Below are 14183 nucleotides of genomic sequence, written 5' to 3'. Positions count from 1 at the left end.
CATCATTAGCCCTATTTTACAGATGAGAAAATAGGCTCACGGGTGAAGGAACTGGCCTAAGTTCCCACATCTAGAAAAGACGTGAGTAAGGATTTGAGCCCCAGCCCTGTAATGTCTTTGCTCTCACGGACCTTTCCCCCGCCTAACTGCAAACTCTGTGAGGCTGGAGTGCAAGCAATGCCCCCATCCCCTGCCCAGTCTAGTGCCTGCACATGCGGGGCCCTCAGTGAGAAAATGCTGGGGACTGAGTGTCTTACACACCTGACTTCCTTTAATCCTCACCACCACCCTGTGCGGTAGTGCTGTTATTTCCATGACACAGACACAGACAGGTGGCATCCCCAAGGTTGTACTCCTAGTAAGTGAAAGAACTTACCCCAGTCTTTTCTTTGAGAGCAGCACTCAACTGCGTGAATGAGAACATAGGTCCAGCATCTTGAAGGAAAGGGAATGGCGCTCAATAAATGTTTGTTGAATGAATGACAAAAATAAAGAACGAGGAGGATGGGAGGGGGTAAGCATGGTCAGGATGCTAAAGGGAGCTGAAGCAGCTGAGCGTGAGTTACTATTTTCTTGTATTTGCACCAAGGCTTCCTGGAGGAGTTGATTTGTTAAGGGCATTATGGGTCCTGGAAAGCTTCTGCTCCCCGAGGCAGGAGGCCATCTCAGACCCTAAAGTTTCTGGAACCCACAGAAGCGGTTAACAGGCTCTTGGGTTGACGGGCGGGGGAGGGGGTGCACGGGGGCGGTGGGGGATGGAGGTGGGGTGGGGGGGGGGGGGGATGCGCAGCCCAGCCTGGAGGGCTGTGGTGGTCCTCTGGCTCTGGGGAGTACTCAACCCCTTCTCTCTTCCTCCCTGACCATGGCGGTGTGCCCGGCCTCGCGTCCCCTCAGCTCTGTGCCTTGTGCTGGGCTGCATGATCTTCCCCGACGGCTGGGACGCCGAGACGATCCGGGACATGTGCGGGGCCAAGACCGGGAAGTACTCCCTGGGGGACTGTTCAGTGCGCTGGGCGTACATCCTGGCCATCATCGGCATCCTCAACGCCCTCATCCTCTCCTTCCTCGCCTTCGTGCTGGGCAACCGGCAAACAGACCTGCTGCAGGAGGAGCTCAAGCAGGAGAACAAAGGCGAGTGTGCTTGGGGCCGGGGGTGGGGCCCAGAGGTGTCACAGAATACTCAGACAAAACCAGAGCTGGAAAGGGTGCAGGCAGTGAAAGCCATTTGACGTTATTCCTCAAATCCCAACATTTGCATGCCTGTGACCCAGCAGACCCAACCAGGAGTATAAACCCATGAGAAATGTGCTTGGACGGTCTTAGCAGCAGTTTCAAATAGCAAACTACTGAAAACAATGGCCATTGACAGGAGGATGGATAAATAAATGGCGATATATTCATATTATGGAATAGTGCATAATGAATGAATACACTTTAGTTATAAGTAACAGAATGGACACATCCTGGAAACATAATATTGAGAAAGAGAGGGAAAAAAATCGAGTTCCAGAAGATGACAGAATGATATTTTTATGGAGCTCAATAAAAAACCAAGAGACACGAAATAATGTGTGCCTTAATAATAAATATGTTTATGGTAGTACTGTATATATTTTTTTAAGCAAAGAAACAATAAATACAGAAGATAGGATGATGGTTATCTGTGGTTGGGATAGAAGAGGGGAGGCCAGGAGCATGAGATGTGGGTGTGTAGGCATGTACAAATTATTGGCGATCACAGTTCTTTCATGGTGAGCCCACACAGGTGTTTGTATACGTAGTATATTACATATCAACTTTTGTGTGTATCAAGTAACACTGAAATACAGTAAAGAAAAAATTGACACATGAGGCCAGAGGCTCAGTGCTAACCACTGTTATCAGATGTTTATGCATATATGTACATAACATATGTTATATGTCCCTTTATAAAATATATAGTAGTGTTATGTGCTAATATAACACAGGATAGGCATCATCCTAAACAAATCCCTTGCTTCTTGTGCCCAACCCTAGAGCATATCTGAAAGATCTTTCTTTATCCTTTTATGGAGAACCCTTTATATCCAGTGCTTAGCATTACATCAGATGGAGGAACTGTAATTTCTTAACCATTCTCCTTTTAGGGACTGGTAGGGAGGTTTCCAGGATTTTACCATCACTGACAATGCTAGGCTAGACATCTTTGTGCCTTGTTATATACAATGTTTTCTGGGTGCTTTTTCAGAAGTGGAGTTGCACACTTACAATTGTAATGGCAGTGCCAGATTACTCTCCAAAGAAGGGTTGGTCTTCTGAGCCAGGAGCCTACCCTGCCCCTGGAGCAAGGGGCCGGGGGCGGGGTTGGGGTGGGGGTGGGCAGGGATGGCACCAGTGGACAGACACCTGTCTGTCTGCGTGTGCGTTCCCTGCAGTGAGAAATAGGAGTAGTGGTTTTCACAGTCGCACCCTGCATGTTACATTAGCATGTGCTGGGTGTATATTTAGCACTCTCCATTAATTATATTCCTCTCTTGGAGCCTCTCACCTATAAAATGGGGATAATGGCAGTGAGGCTTATTATCTCATCTGGCAGGAGGCAGGTTAGTTTGGTGGTGAACCCTTGGACTGAAGGCAGACCGTCTGTGTGGGAAGCAGGCTGATCAAAGAAATGGCTTCATGTCCTTGAGCCTTAGTTTCCTGCACTTCATAAAATGAGGGTGGTGGAAGTAGTACCACCTTACAGGGCTGTCTTGTGAAGAAGAAAGATTATGTCTGTTAAGGGGCACTTGATGAATACTCAGAAAAAACTGTCACTGCTCAAGACTCCCCATCAAGCAGACATCATGGCCACCATTTTACAAATGAGAAAGGTGAGTCCCCAGGGAGGTGCAGTTAACTTGCCCAAGGTCACCGAAGCAGTGCAGCCAGGATTTGAACCCAGGTCCAAATTCAAAGGCCAGACTTTTCCCTGCTGCCTGCTTCCTTTTCAGGGGCCCTCCTGGGCTGCTGGGCTGCTAAAACCTGTCTGTGAGCCTCCTGTCCCTGGAGACCCTGACACCTGGTGGTTTCTGTGCTCTTGGTGTGAGGTCAGGGCCTGCCCTCTGGTGGCAGCTTCCAGAAGTGCATGACTAAGAGCCACGGCCTTTCTGAAGAAGGGGTCTGGGGGTGCAATTGGGTGAGATGGGCCCAGCCAGCGTCCTCTCCTCCCTCCCCAAAATGCCCTATTCTCAGTGCTAAGAATGATGTGAAGGAGCCCCAGTTTGCCTTCCCTCAACCTCTGTGGGTCTCCAACCCTCCAGTTCAGTTCTGAGCCAGACCTCTGGGACAAAAGTAAAAAATAAAATAAATTGCTATCATTTCCAGCATTTACTAGGCACTAAACATTGTGAAAAAGCCCTTAGCTATAATTATTTATGTCTTTTTCACCCCTCAGAATCACCTGTGAAGGAGGCTATGATGACCGTTGTATAGATGAGGAAATTGAGACTCAGAGGGGTCAAATGGCTCAAGATCATCCAGCTAGGCAGAGGCCTGGCTGGGATTTCACAGCCTGTGCAGGTCACTTCCCTGCCCAGCTTTGCCCACCCCACCTGAGAAGTGGCCGAGGGGAGCCCCAATGCCCTGGCAGTCTCTGACTTTCTCCAATTCTCTCTCTCTCTCTCTCTCTCTCTCTCTCATAGATTTTGTGGGCTCTACAGTAAGCTCTGTGTTGCGGCCAGGGGGTGATGTCTCCGGATGGGGAGTCCTCCCCTGTCCTGTCGCTCACTCACAGGGACCCTGAGGGCCAGGATCACAGCCCAGGAATTGACCTGTCCTCAGCTTCTCCCGTTGCCTGCCCTCTCATCCCTTCATTCAAGCTCCAGGGGAAGACCCCATCGAGGACTGACTTATCATCTGCTACCTGCCTGTAGCTCCAGGCTTTGAAGAGATCGGGGCTGGGATGCAGTGTGGGGGAGGGCCTGATTCTGCTCTTCCCTCAACTGACCTAAGGGAGCTGGAGCCCCGGGCCCTTGGGCTTCTCCTTTCCTCCCTAGCCTGGCCTGGGGACCCTGCAGAGTTTCCAGGGGAAGAGACGCCGTGGTTCCAGTTCCCCAGGCCCCCTCAGTCTGGACGGCTGCTGCCTGGCTGTATCCTTGCCTCCTCTGGTCCCTGCCTCCTGCAGAAACTTATTCAGGACACTGGCCTAGGGTGGACCGGACTTTTTCCTATTTTTTTCTCCTCCGATGATGGTTCCATCATATTACAGAGCTCCAGGCGCCACCAGCCTCCCTGGGGCCTCTCTGCCACCCGCTCCAGCCTGTTCTCACCTCTCCCAAAGGAGTCTGAGCTGCACTGAGGGAGAAAGCACAGGGCCTCCCTGTCAACAGCTGACTGGGGACCTGGGCAGCCCAGAGACTGAGGACAGACAGGCTCTGGAGGCAGTAGGAGGGGGTGCTCAGACTCCTGTCTTGGTGGCATCTGATCATGGCAGCTGGGGCTGGAAGGGGCTCAACCTGGGGCTGGCCCAGCCTCCTCTCTGCTGGGTGTCTCACCAGTGACTGGACCCTTGACCCCAGCCTGTTTTGTACAGCACAGACTTCTTGGCCCTGTTGTCAGGGCTGGGGGTTTGGGAGGGGGGCCCGAGACTGGGGAATTAGGGGATACATCACCCCTCTGCCCCTTCTCATGCCCCCAGCCCAGGCATCTGCCAAGGGCAGAGACTGTCTTGCCTCTTTGATACTTTTTCTGCATAACTTGAACTTGCAGGTCACCTCTGAACAGGGTACCCCCTGTCCCCATCCCCAGGCCTTGTAACCCTATCCCTACCTCCACTTCCTCCCCTTGCCCACCTCTCGCCTTGCGGTATGCCCAGGGCCTGCAGCCCAATGGGCAGTGCTTGGAGCTGAGGCATGAGTGTGTGTGTGTGTGTGTGTGTGTGTGTATGTGTGCGCGCGTGCATGTGTGTGACAGCGTGAGTGTATGTGTGCACGCGCGTATGTGTGTGTGTAAGTATGTGTGGCGGGGGGCAGATGGGGAGTCTTCTCTCTCCTTCCCCTCCTAATGGGGGGCATCTCCTTTCCCTTTTGCCGGGAGCAAGTGAGGGAGACTCCAGGTGTTTCTAAACTCCCCTCGTTGCCTGGTGGACCTGGCAGGCAGTAGAGCCATCTGGCCTGGGGCATGGACAGCCCCTTTCAGCTCCCAGTTCAGGTGGCAGGTTGGTTTCATCTAGTGTGCCTACTACTGTCTTCAGGTACTGGGAGGAAGTACTGGTCCACTGTGTAGCAGGAGCATGAGGCCTCTGCAGGTTCAGTGGGGAAGCTTGTCATCACTTCCTATCCGGGTCTCAACCAAAGGAGGGGAGAAAAGCAGCGAGTGCCATGTATTTGCCAATCTTGTGTTCATTTCCATAGGACTTGGACCTGAGAGGGTTTCCAAGACAGACCCTAGAAATCCTCTGCCTGAGACCCCCATCTGGACCCTAATTGGAGTCAGATGCTGGGTCCTGGTAGGATTCCTGAAACCTGGAACTTACCAAGTCTTGACCTTCCACCCTCTCCACCGACTCCCCCATCCTGGGCAAACACCTTTCGTCTGGTGCTCTGGCTCCAGCCCCATGCTCCCCTCTCCTGCTCCCCCAAGGCTCTACCTGCAGTGTGGGGCTCTACACCTGGGGCCTGTGCTAAATGGGAGGGTCTGGGGAGCCTCATGGGAGGCAGTGGGGGGCAGAAGTGAGTTCCTTAAAGATCCAAACCAAAGCCCAGTGTTGGCAGGCTACAGGGTGGATGGGCAGGAGCCAGTATCTGGGAAGGGGGAGAGATGGGAGAGAGCCAGAATGAGAGAGGGGAGAGAAGGGGTGGAGAGGCAGAGAAATGGGGAAAGGAGAGATGAAGAGTGTGGGGGAGAGGGGACCCTGATGCAGAGAGCCTGGAGGTAGTGGGGAGGTGGCCGGGAAAATGGAGAAGGAATAGGGACAGGGAAGGAGGCAAATGGAGAGGTGAGGTGTGGACAGCAGACTGGAGTGCAGGGGGATGGCATGAGGAGGAGAGGAGGGTAATGGCAGGACAATGAGGAACAGGAGTGGCTGCTGTGTGTGCACTGTGTGCAGGGCTCCTGTTCCCCCAAGGGGACTGCTGGGGGAGTGTGGCAATGGAGCCCTGTTGTGGGAGGGGGGGGATGTTAGAACCGCCCCTCAGAGGCTGAGGCTACTGCCCACCTCTTTGGGGCAGGGGCATCACTGGAGTGGGTTAGTGGGAGGGAAGAGGGATGTCAATCCCTTTGAGGTGGGGTCTGAGTGCCTCCAAGTCACCATGCGTCCAGTCAGCTGCCACCTTGCTGAGGAACGGGCTACCCAGAGATGCACCTAGGAGTGTGGGTGGGGTTAGGAAAGCAGGGTTGGGCAGGTGAAGGAGTGTCAGGGGAACACAGGGAAGGGAAAGAGGCTGGAGTGGGCACCAAACCATAGCCCCATCCCTCAGGCTTCAGCACACGTGGGAGCAGAGTGAGGAAAGTGCTTCAGGCAGGGGCCCCACGTGAGGCTGAAGTACCATCACCCTGTGGCCCAGATGGCTCTCTGGGGGCAAGGAAGCCATCCTGGACACGGGGAGGTTTGTGGTTTGCCCTCAGCCAAGGCAGGCAAATTGACTTTTCCCTTTGGGAGGAGATGAATACAGAGATCCCACCTCAGTGTGGCCCCTGGGACTCTTGCTTCTTTAAAGAAGTTGGCCTTTGAGTGGCCCATGGAGGCACTCCTCCCCGAGTTGTGACTGGATGAGAGGGGTCTGGCACTAATAGGTTGTCTTTGCTGTGTGGTCTGGGGACTTTCAGAAGAGGCCAAAGCAGCCACAACATGGAGGTGGTTGAGAGCACTGGTTGGTCAAGTCCTTCTGGATCTCTAGGATGAGAAAACTTTCCTGTTTGGGAACCAGTACCTCCTCAGGAAAACATGGTTTTCCTGAGGGGTTGAGGACCATGGGTAGGATTGATTCTTTTCAGGCCTGGACTAGCCAAGCTGAGAACTTTTAGACAAGGCTATAGGGAAATTCCTTGGCCTTCTTGAGATTCCTGCTTGGGCACAGGGAAGTCAGCCTTCTCCAGCTTCCAGTGTGATTGAGACAGGGGAACCCTCTCTTCGGAGAAGCTGGGACCTTCCCAGCACAAGAAACTTGCGCAGGTCCCTGCCTGGCTGAGGGCTAGCCTTCGGGTGGGCATGGAGTTTCCTGAGAAGGGAATGAGGGGGATTGTCCTTCCCAGAGCTCTGACCAGCAGATCTCAGGGGCCTGTGCTGTGTGTCATTAGGATAGCTTGGTGTTGTCTACACCCCATTAGTAAGTTCTGTCTGAATGTGTCCTCGCTGTTCATCGTCCAGTTTGGTAACATTTATTTCAGTCCTGACCCCTTCTGCTGCTGCTGGATTTGAGCTTCAGTGCAGGTGGAATGATGTTCAAATAAAGAAACACTTTATATCACCCATGCTGGTTTCTTCTTCTCTGAGTTGGCCCCCAGGGGATCAAGACGGGTGAGATTCTACCCTTTGTACCAGTTGGGTGCATATTAATGGAGCTACACTGTGGCTTAACAAGAGTTTATTTTCCTTTCACATTAAGTCTGGAGATAGCCAGACCATGACCAATATGGCCTGTAGCATTATCAGGAACCCAGGCTCCTTACCTTTCTGTGCTGCCATTTTCAATCCTGGCTTCCAGTTTCAAGGACACCTCATGGCCCAATATGGCTGCTGGAGCTCTAGTCATTTGGCCACATTTCATTTGACAGAGACTTCTAGAAATCCCATAGGATGGGATGTACCTAGCTGAAATGTAATCCTTTAATGGGCACATGCCACGCCAAATAAAACTGTGGTTCTGTTTCCAAGGAGAAAGGAGACATAGATGGAGCAGGCAGTTAGAAGTCTCTACACAGTGCTGGTTGACTGCATAGGTTTGATTTTGGACTTAGGACTCTGACGAGGGCAAACATGACTCCACCCTTTTCTGCCTGTGTGCCCTGGACGGGTCCCTTTGCCTCTTTCTAAATCCCCACTACATAAATGGAATTGATGACAGTGATCTCAGGGGATTGTAAGGAACAAATGAGGGAACGTGAGTTGCTTCACAGCATCTGGCACATTGTAACATGTCCCATGTGGCAGCTACATTTATTATAATTTGTGCCCTTGGAAACTGAGTCTTCAATACATTTTGGGCACTTAGTATAGTCTAAGCACTTAAAGAACAAAAAAGAGACCCTATGTTAAGTGTCAATCTGATTGGGGAGATGAACATGTAAAAATGATGTAAAATGTGGCAGGTGCAGGGTATTGTGGGTGCCCTGGGTAGGGACACCTTAAATGGCATTTGGTGGGGTGGGTAGAGCAGGAGACCGTTTCACAGGAGGATGAATAGGAGTTAGGCAGGCAAGGGTCAGGAAAGCCATTCATGAGAGAGAAGGCAGCTTGAGGAAAGAGCTGGGTAAGAAACAGAATGGTATGTGCAGAGCACTAAAAGCAGTTGGCAATACTGAACTATAAAGTGCAAGCAGGGAGGGTCAGAGATTAGTCTGGAGACCGGTTCAGAGCAATGGGGAACCAGGGAGGATTTCAGCCAGAGAGGGGCATGATTAATTTTGCATTTCAGGAAGATCACTCTGGTTGCCCTGTTAGGGAGCCAAGTTAGAGGAAGACAATTTTAATGAAAGGGAAATCAGAAATCTTGCCTGGGTGCCTGGGTGGCTCAGTCAGTTAAGTGTCCAATTCTTGATTTCAGCTCAGGTCATGATCTCACAGTTTGTGGGACTGAGCCTGTGTTGGGCCCCACACTGACAGGATGGAGCTTGCTTGGGATTCTCTCTCTCTCTCTCTCTCTCTCTCTCTCTCTCTCTCTCTCTCTCTCTTTTCCTCTGCCCCTCTCCTGCTCATGTGTCCTCTCTAAGTAAAAAAAGAAAAGAAATGGGGCACCTGGGTGGCTCAGTCAGTTGAGCGTCCGACTTCGGCTCAGGTCACGATCTCGCGGTCCGTGAGTTCGAGCCCCACGTCAGGCTCTAGGTTGATGGCTCAGAGCCTGGAGCCTGCTTCAGATTCTGTGTCTCCCTCTCTCTCTGCCCCTCCCCCGTTCATGCTCTGTCTCTCTCTGTCTCAAAAATAAATAAATGTTAAAAAAAATTTAAAAAAAAAGAAAAGAAAAGAAAAAGAAAGAAAAAGTCTGGCTTAAAACAAGGTGAACAAGGTGGTGGCAGTGAGTCTGCTGAGAGGTGAGAATTTTGCTATTTAGGAAGTAGAACAGACACTTGGTAGCTCATTGATTGACAGTGGGGTAAGAGAGTGGCACCAAGGATAATGGATACATTTTTTGCTTGGGGGACAAGAAAGAATTGTCAGTATAACACCAGAACAAGATGACCAATTCAGTTAGAGACTTGCTAAGCTTAATAAGCATGTGGGGAGTGCCTTGTTGGCTCAGTTGGTAGAGTGTGTGACTCTTGATCTCAGGGTTGTAAGTTCGAGACCCATGTTGGTTGTAGAGATTACTTAAACAAATACATAGAAAAAGAAAATTAAAAAAAAAAAAGCATGCAGGACATCACAGTGGAGTTGTCCAATAGTCAGTTGACTGGGATGGATTTGGGAGCTCAAGAGACAGATCTGGGCCAGAAGCATGAGCATACAGATAATGGTTGAAATGTAAAGCAGAGATGCCTTTGCTCAGGGCGATTGTGTTGTGTGAAGAGCACAGGGCTATGAAGTGAATGCTGGAAAACACCAACACATAAAGGTCAGAGGAATGGATGTCCAAAAGGAGAGAACAAAGGAAGAATCAGAGCTGTGAGGAAGATCATGAAAGTGTGTTATGGAAACCAAGGATTTCAAGTTCAAGGGAAAGGTCAACTGGAGCCAAGAAGTTCAGAATTAGGGACTGAAAAATGTGCCTACTGGATTTGGAAGCAAGGACACCATTGTTGAATTTCAGGATGTGGAATCTTTCTTTATATGAAACAGTTCTGAATGTTCCTAGATCATGGCCAGTAAGAGGTTGTTTGTTTGTTTGTTTTTTTAAGTTTACTTGGAGAGAGAGGGGGAGAGAGAGAGAACAGGGGAGGGGCAAAGAGAGAGAATCCCACGCAGGCTTCACACTGTCAGCATAGAGCCTGATGTGGGGATTGTACTCATGAACTGTGAGATCATGACCTGAGCTGAAATCAAGAGCTGGTCACTTAAGACTAAGCCACCCACGTGCCCCATGGCCAGTAAGAGTTTAACGGTAAAGAGAGAACGACTGAGAAGAGGCAAGAAAGCCTTTTTTGGGGTAGAGGGAAGTACAAGATTGAGGGAGCTCTTGCCTGATAGTATCCATTTTCTCAATGAAGCAGGAGGCAAGACTGTCCACTGAGAGGAGGGAATGAGCAGTGGGGTTGAAGAAGTGGTGAAAGTTTGGAACAGTTTCTACAGGAGCTGTCAAAGGACCACAAAACTGATGGATGACCATGAATTTATGGGGACATCAACCAACAGGAGGGCAGGCACAGAGAAGGCTGACTGTAGATTGGTAGGTAGGTGCCAGATAAGCAGAGTGTCCTAAAAGAGTGTTTCACTCCTACCATGAGATCCAGGTTGCTTACAGAAAGACAGCCTGTGATGGGACAGATAGACGGAGAAAATAAGGGACTAAAGTTTATGTGAAAGAGCTGGAAGGAGAGGAAATTGTGGTTAGAAACCTGGGTGCTTGACCTGAATATTCTAATTCTTAAAGACAGCTTTGAGATGTGAGGCACTGGGTAGGAGGTCTACCCAAATGGTGGGAATAGTGGCAGAAATTGGGGTGCAGATGAGCCAAAGTTGTCTGTCCAAGAACCAAAGGGAGTGGTGAAGGCTAAAATAGAAAGAAACTCCAAGCACAATAACCAGGTGTTGTGTGCATCAGTGGAGCAAGAATTTTTACCTGAAGGACAAGATGTATTTGGGAACATTTGGAGAGAACCTTCAGGCAAGAAGATGTGAGAAAGAGGAGTCTCCACTTATTAAAAAGTTTTTAAAATGTTTTTATTTATTTTTGAGAGAGAGAGAGAGAGAGCGCACAAGTGGGGGTGGGGGCAGAGAGAGAGGGAGACCACAGAAACTGAAGCAGGCTCCAGGCTCTGAGCTGTTAGCACAGAGCCCGATGTGGGGCTCTAACTTGTGAGCTATGAAATCATGACCTAGCTGAAGTCGAACACTTAACCAACTGAGCCACCCAGGCACCCGAGGAGCCTCCACTTAAAAGAGCTGCAAAGGAGGTGGTGTCCTAAGGAGAGAACCATATTTCCATATCACATAAAAAATTTGTCTCTCAAAGAGGTGTCCAGAGAGCACAACAGAAAAGTTGGGAGAGAAGGATAGAACAGAGAAAGAACCACATTGTAAGGGTCAAGAGCACCAAGAACCAGATGACACAGAGGACTCTTGGTTTGGGAAATGACTAAGGGTAACAAAAGCATGAAGTTGGTAGAACTCACGAGACTCAAAGCTTCAAATGGAGCTCCAGTTTGAAATCCCTTTCAAATCCACTTAGGCACAGCAAAAGGACTGGTAATGCCAGCTGCTGGCACCTGAACAGATCTGGAGGTGCTGGAAGGCTCCTTTAGGTGCCAAAGCAGGTACAGAAATCCAACCTGAGTGGCCTGGAGGCTTCTTCAAATTCATTTACGCATTCAACAAAAACATTAATTGAATGTCTGCTCTGGTCAGGTACTGCTAGGCTCTGGAAATACAGAAATAAATCACACATAGGCCCTGGGCTCAAAAGATCACAGGCTGGTTAGTGGCAGGGTCGTTTGCCTATTTAGAAGCTCTAGGTAAGACTCTGGTTTTTGTTTTGTTAAACATGTTGCAGCATAAAACAAATGTACAGGTAGATGGAATATTATAAAATACCCTATTACTAAAGTGACAGATTCTTGCTATACACCCCAGAAATCTTTCACTTGCCCATAATCACGATCCCCTTCCTTCTCTCAGAGTAACCACCACCTTGACTTTTATGGTAATCAGTTCCCAACTTTTATTTATAATGTTTTTCACCCAAGTGAATAACTTTAAACAAAATAGTTTAGCTTTGACTTTATTTTTATGTCTTTTCCCACCTAATTTCTTTTTATCCCTCCTTGTAATTTGTTGACGAAATTTGTTATGCAGTGTTCCACAGATGGAATTTTGCTGGCTTCAAGCTTGGGGTGTAGTTGAGCAAATTTCTCTGTTCTCTATATTTACAGCAAATTGGTATTTAGATCTAGATGCTTATTCAGATTCAGGGGTGTGTGTGTTGCATTTTAATAAATGCTTCATAGTTTTTGGGTTTTTTTCATCATCAGATACATAATGTCCAACTGTTTTTGTGTCATTAGAAGTTACAAAACAGTGATGTTCCAATTCTATCATTCTGTCTTCAGGTATTTGTGGAAACACTTCTAGAAACACCCGTATTTACAACCTACTTGGCCAGTCACACAATGTATGTAGGAAAGACAAGGAAAATACTGATGTTCCCCTTTATTTAAGTTTTCAAAAATAGAGTTTGTTCCCTAACATCTTCCAGAGATGAACAATTATTATGTTTTGGTACTATTATGAACTCATGAATTTAAACATATATGGTGTATTTTTGTTCCATTACATTTCTTAGCCTCATTAATGGTTAAAATGTCCCATCACTGGTCAGCAGAGGCCTCTTTAAAGAGAATCTTTTAAACCTAACCCTAACTATCTTTGATGGTATCCTTCCTCTCAGGCATGACAAGATGTTCTAGACTGATCTTGTACATTTCCTTCCTTAGATCAAAGTCAGCCATTTCTCCAAGAAGCCCTATTTCCAAGCTTTTCCTGTTGATAGAGCTAAGAAAGGGACACACAAAACTTGTATGTATATAGGATCCATCTATCAGATCTGTTTATATCTCTCTGTCCGTCCATCCATCCATCCTGCCCTCCCTCCATCCAACCACCCATCCATCTATCCATCCGTGATAAAATCCTCATGAGTTGATACTGATACATGAAAGGCTTTGGTTTAACATCGAACTATAATTCCTTTCCCTTTCTATATTGAGAATCCTGTCAAAGACATTGGATTCATTTGCTTTGTCCCACATTAAAGGCTTCAGATACACTGCCACCAATATGATCACTAAAAATATACTCTTTTCAGCTTATATTTCTTAGTTGTACTATATCAATCTTGCCTAGGTCACATAAATAATTTATTTTTAAAGATTTTAAGTAATCTCTACACCAAACATGGTGCTCAAACTATAACCCTGAGATCAAGTCACATGCTCCACTGACTTGAGTCCGCCAGGAGCCCCACATAAACTATTTTATAGTACAACCTCTCTTTACATCCCTCATTTACTCTTAGTTCTACATATAGCTAACTGTATATAATTAACTCACTACCAGATTTTCTGTTGATGTTTCTCAAGACAGTTTCTCTGAAGGTTTTTCTTTTTTTTCCTAATTAAACAAAAATATTTTAGAGAGAGAGAGCACAAGTTGGGGAGAAGGAGAGAGAGAGAGAGAGAGAGAGAGAGAGAGAGAGAGAGAGAGAGAGAATCCCAAGCAGGCTCCACACTCAGCACAGAGCTGATGTGGAGCTCGATCCCACAGCCCTGGGATCATGACCTGAGCTGAAACCAGGAGTTGGAATGCTCAACCGACTGAGACACCCAGGTGCCCCTGAAGCTCAGTTTTTAATAGATTCTTCTCCTTTTTTTTTTTTTAATGTTTATTTTTGAGAGAGAGAGAGAGACAGAGTGCAAGTGGGATGGGGGCAGATACAGAAAGGAGACAGAATCCGACGCAGGCTCCAGGCTCTGAGCTGTCAGCACAGAGCCTGATGCAGGGCTCAAACCCACCAACCGCAACATCATGACCTGAGCTGAAGTTGGATGCTTAACTGATTGAGCCACCCATGCGCCCCAGTTTTTAATAGATTTAAAAAAATTTTTTAATGTTTATTTACGCTCGAGAGACAGAGACAGAGTGAGAGAGAGGGAGAGGCAAAGAAAAGGAGACACAGAATCTGAAGCAGGCTCCAGGCTGTCAGCACAGAGCCCGATGTGGGGCTCACAAACCGTGAGATCATGACCTGAGCTGAAGTTGGATGCTTAACCGACTGAGCCACCCAGGTGCCCCTTTAATAGATTCTTAAGAGCTAACAAAAATGAAAAATGTCCAAGTTCTTGCACAATGAGGATAG

At 48.3% G+C, this 14183-nt stretch overlaps 1 protein-coding gene across 1 annotated transcript in view; it reads left to right on the top strand.

Moving 5' to 3' along the window:
- LHFPL4 (LHFPL tetraspan subfamily member 4) overlaps positions 1 to 7429 on the top strand; it is a 32210-nt gene extending 24781 nt beyond the window's left edge. The window contains exons 2-3 of the mRNA XM_043588027.1: positions 895 to 1131; positions 3663 to 7429. Coding sequence (XP_043443962.1) covers positions 895 to 1131; positions 3663 to 3763 — 338 coding nt within the window. The 3' untranslated portion in view covers positions 3764 to 7429. The remainder of the gene's footprint in view (positions 1 to 894; positions 1132 to 3662) is intronic.
- Positions 7430 to 14183: the final 6754 nt, after the last annotated feature.

This window comes from Prionailurus bengalensis, chromosome A2, assembly GCF_016509475.1.
Source record: "Prionailurus bengalensis isolate Pbe53 chromosome A2, Fcat_Pben_1.1_paternal_pri, whole genome shotgun sequence".
Taxonomy (NCBI): Eukaryota; Metazoa; Chordata; class Mammalia; order Carnivora; family Felidae; genus Prionailurus; species Prionailurus bengalensis.
The sequence above is the reverse complement of the archived record's forward strand: the minus strand, read 5'-3'. Positions and strand labels throughout refer to the sequence as shown.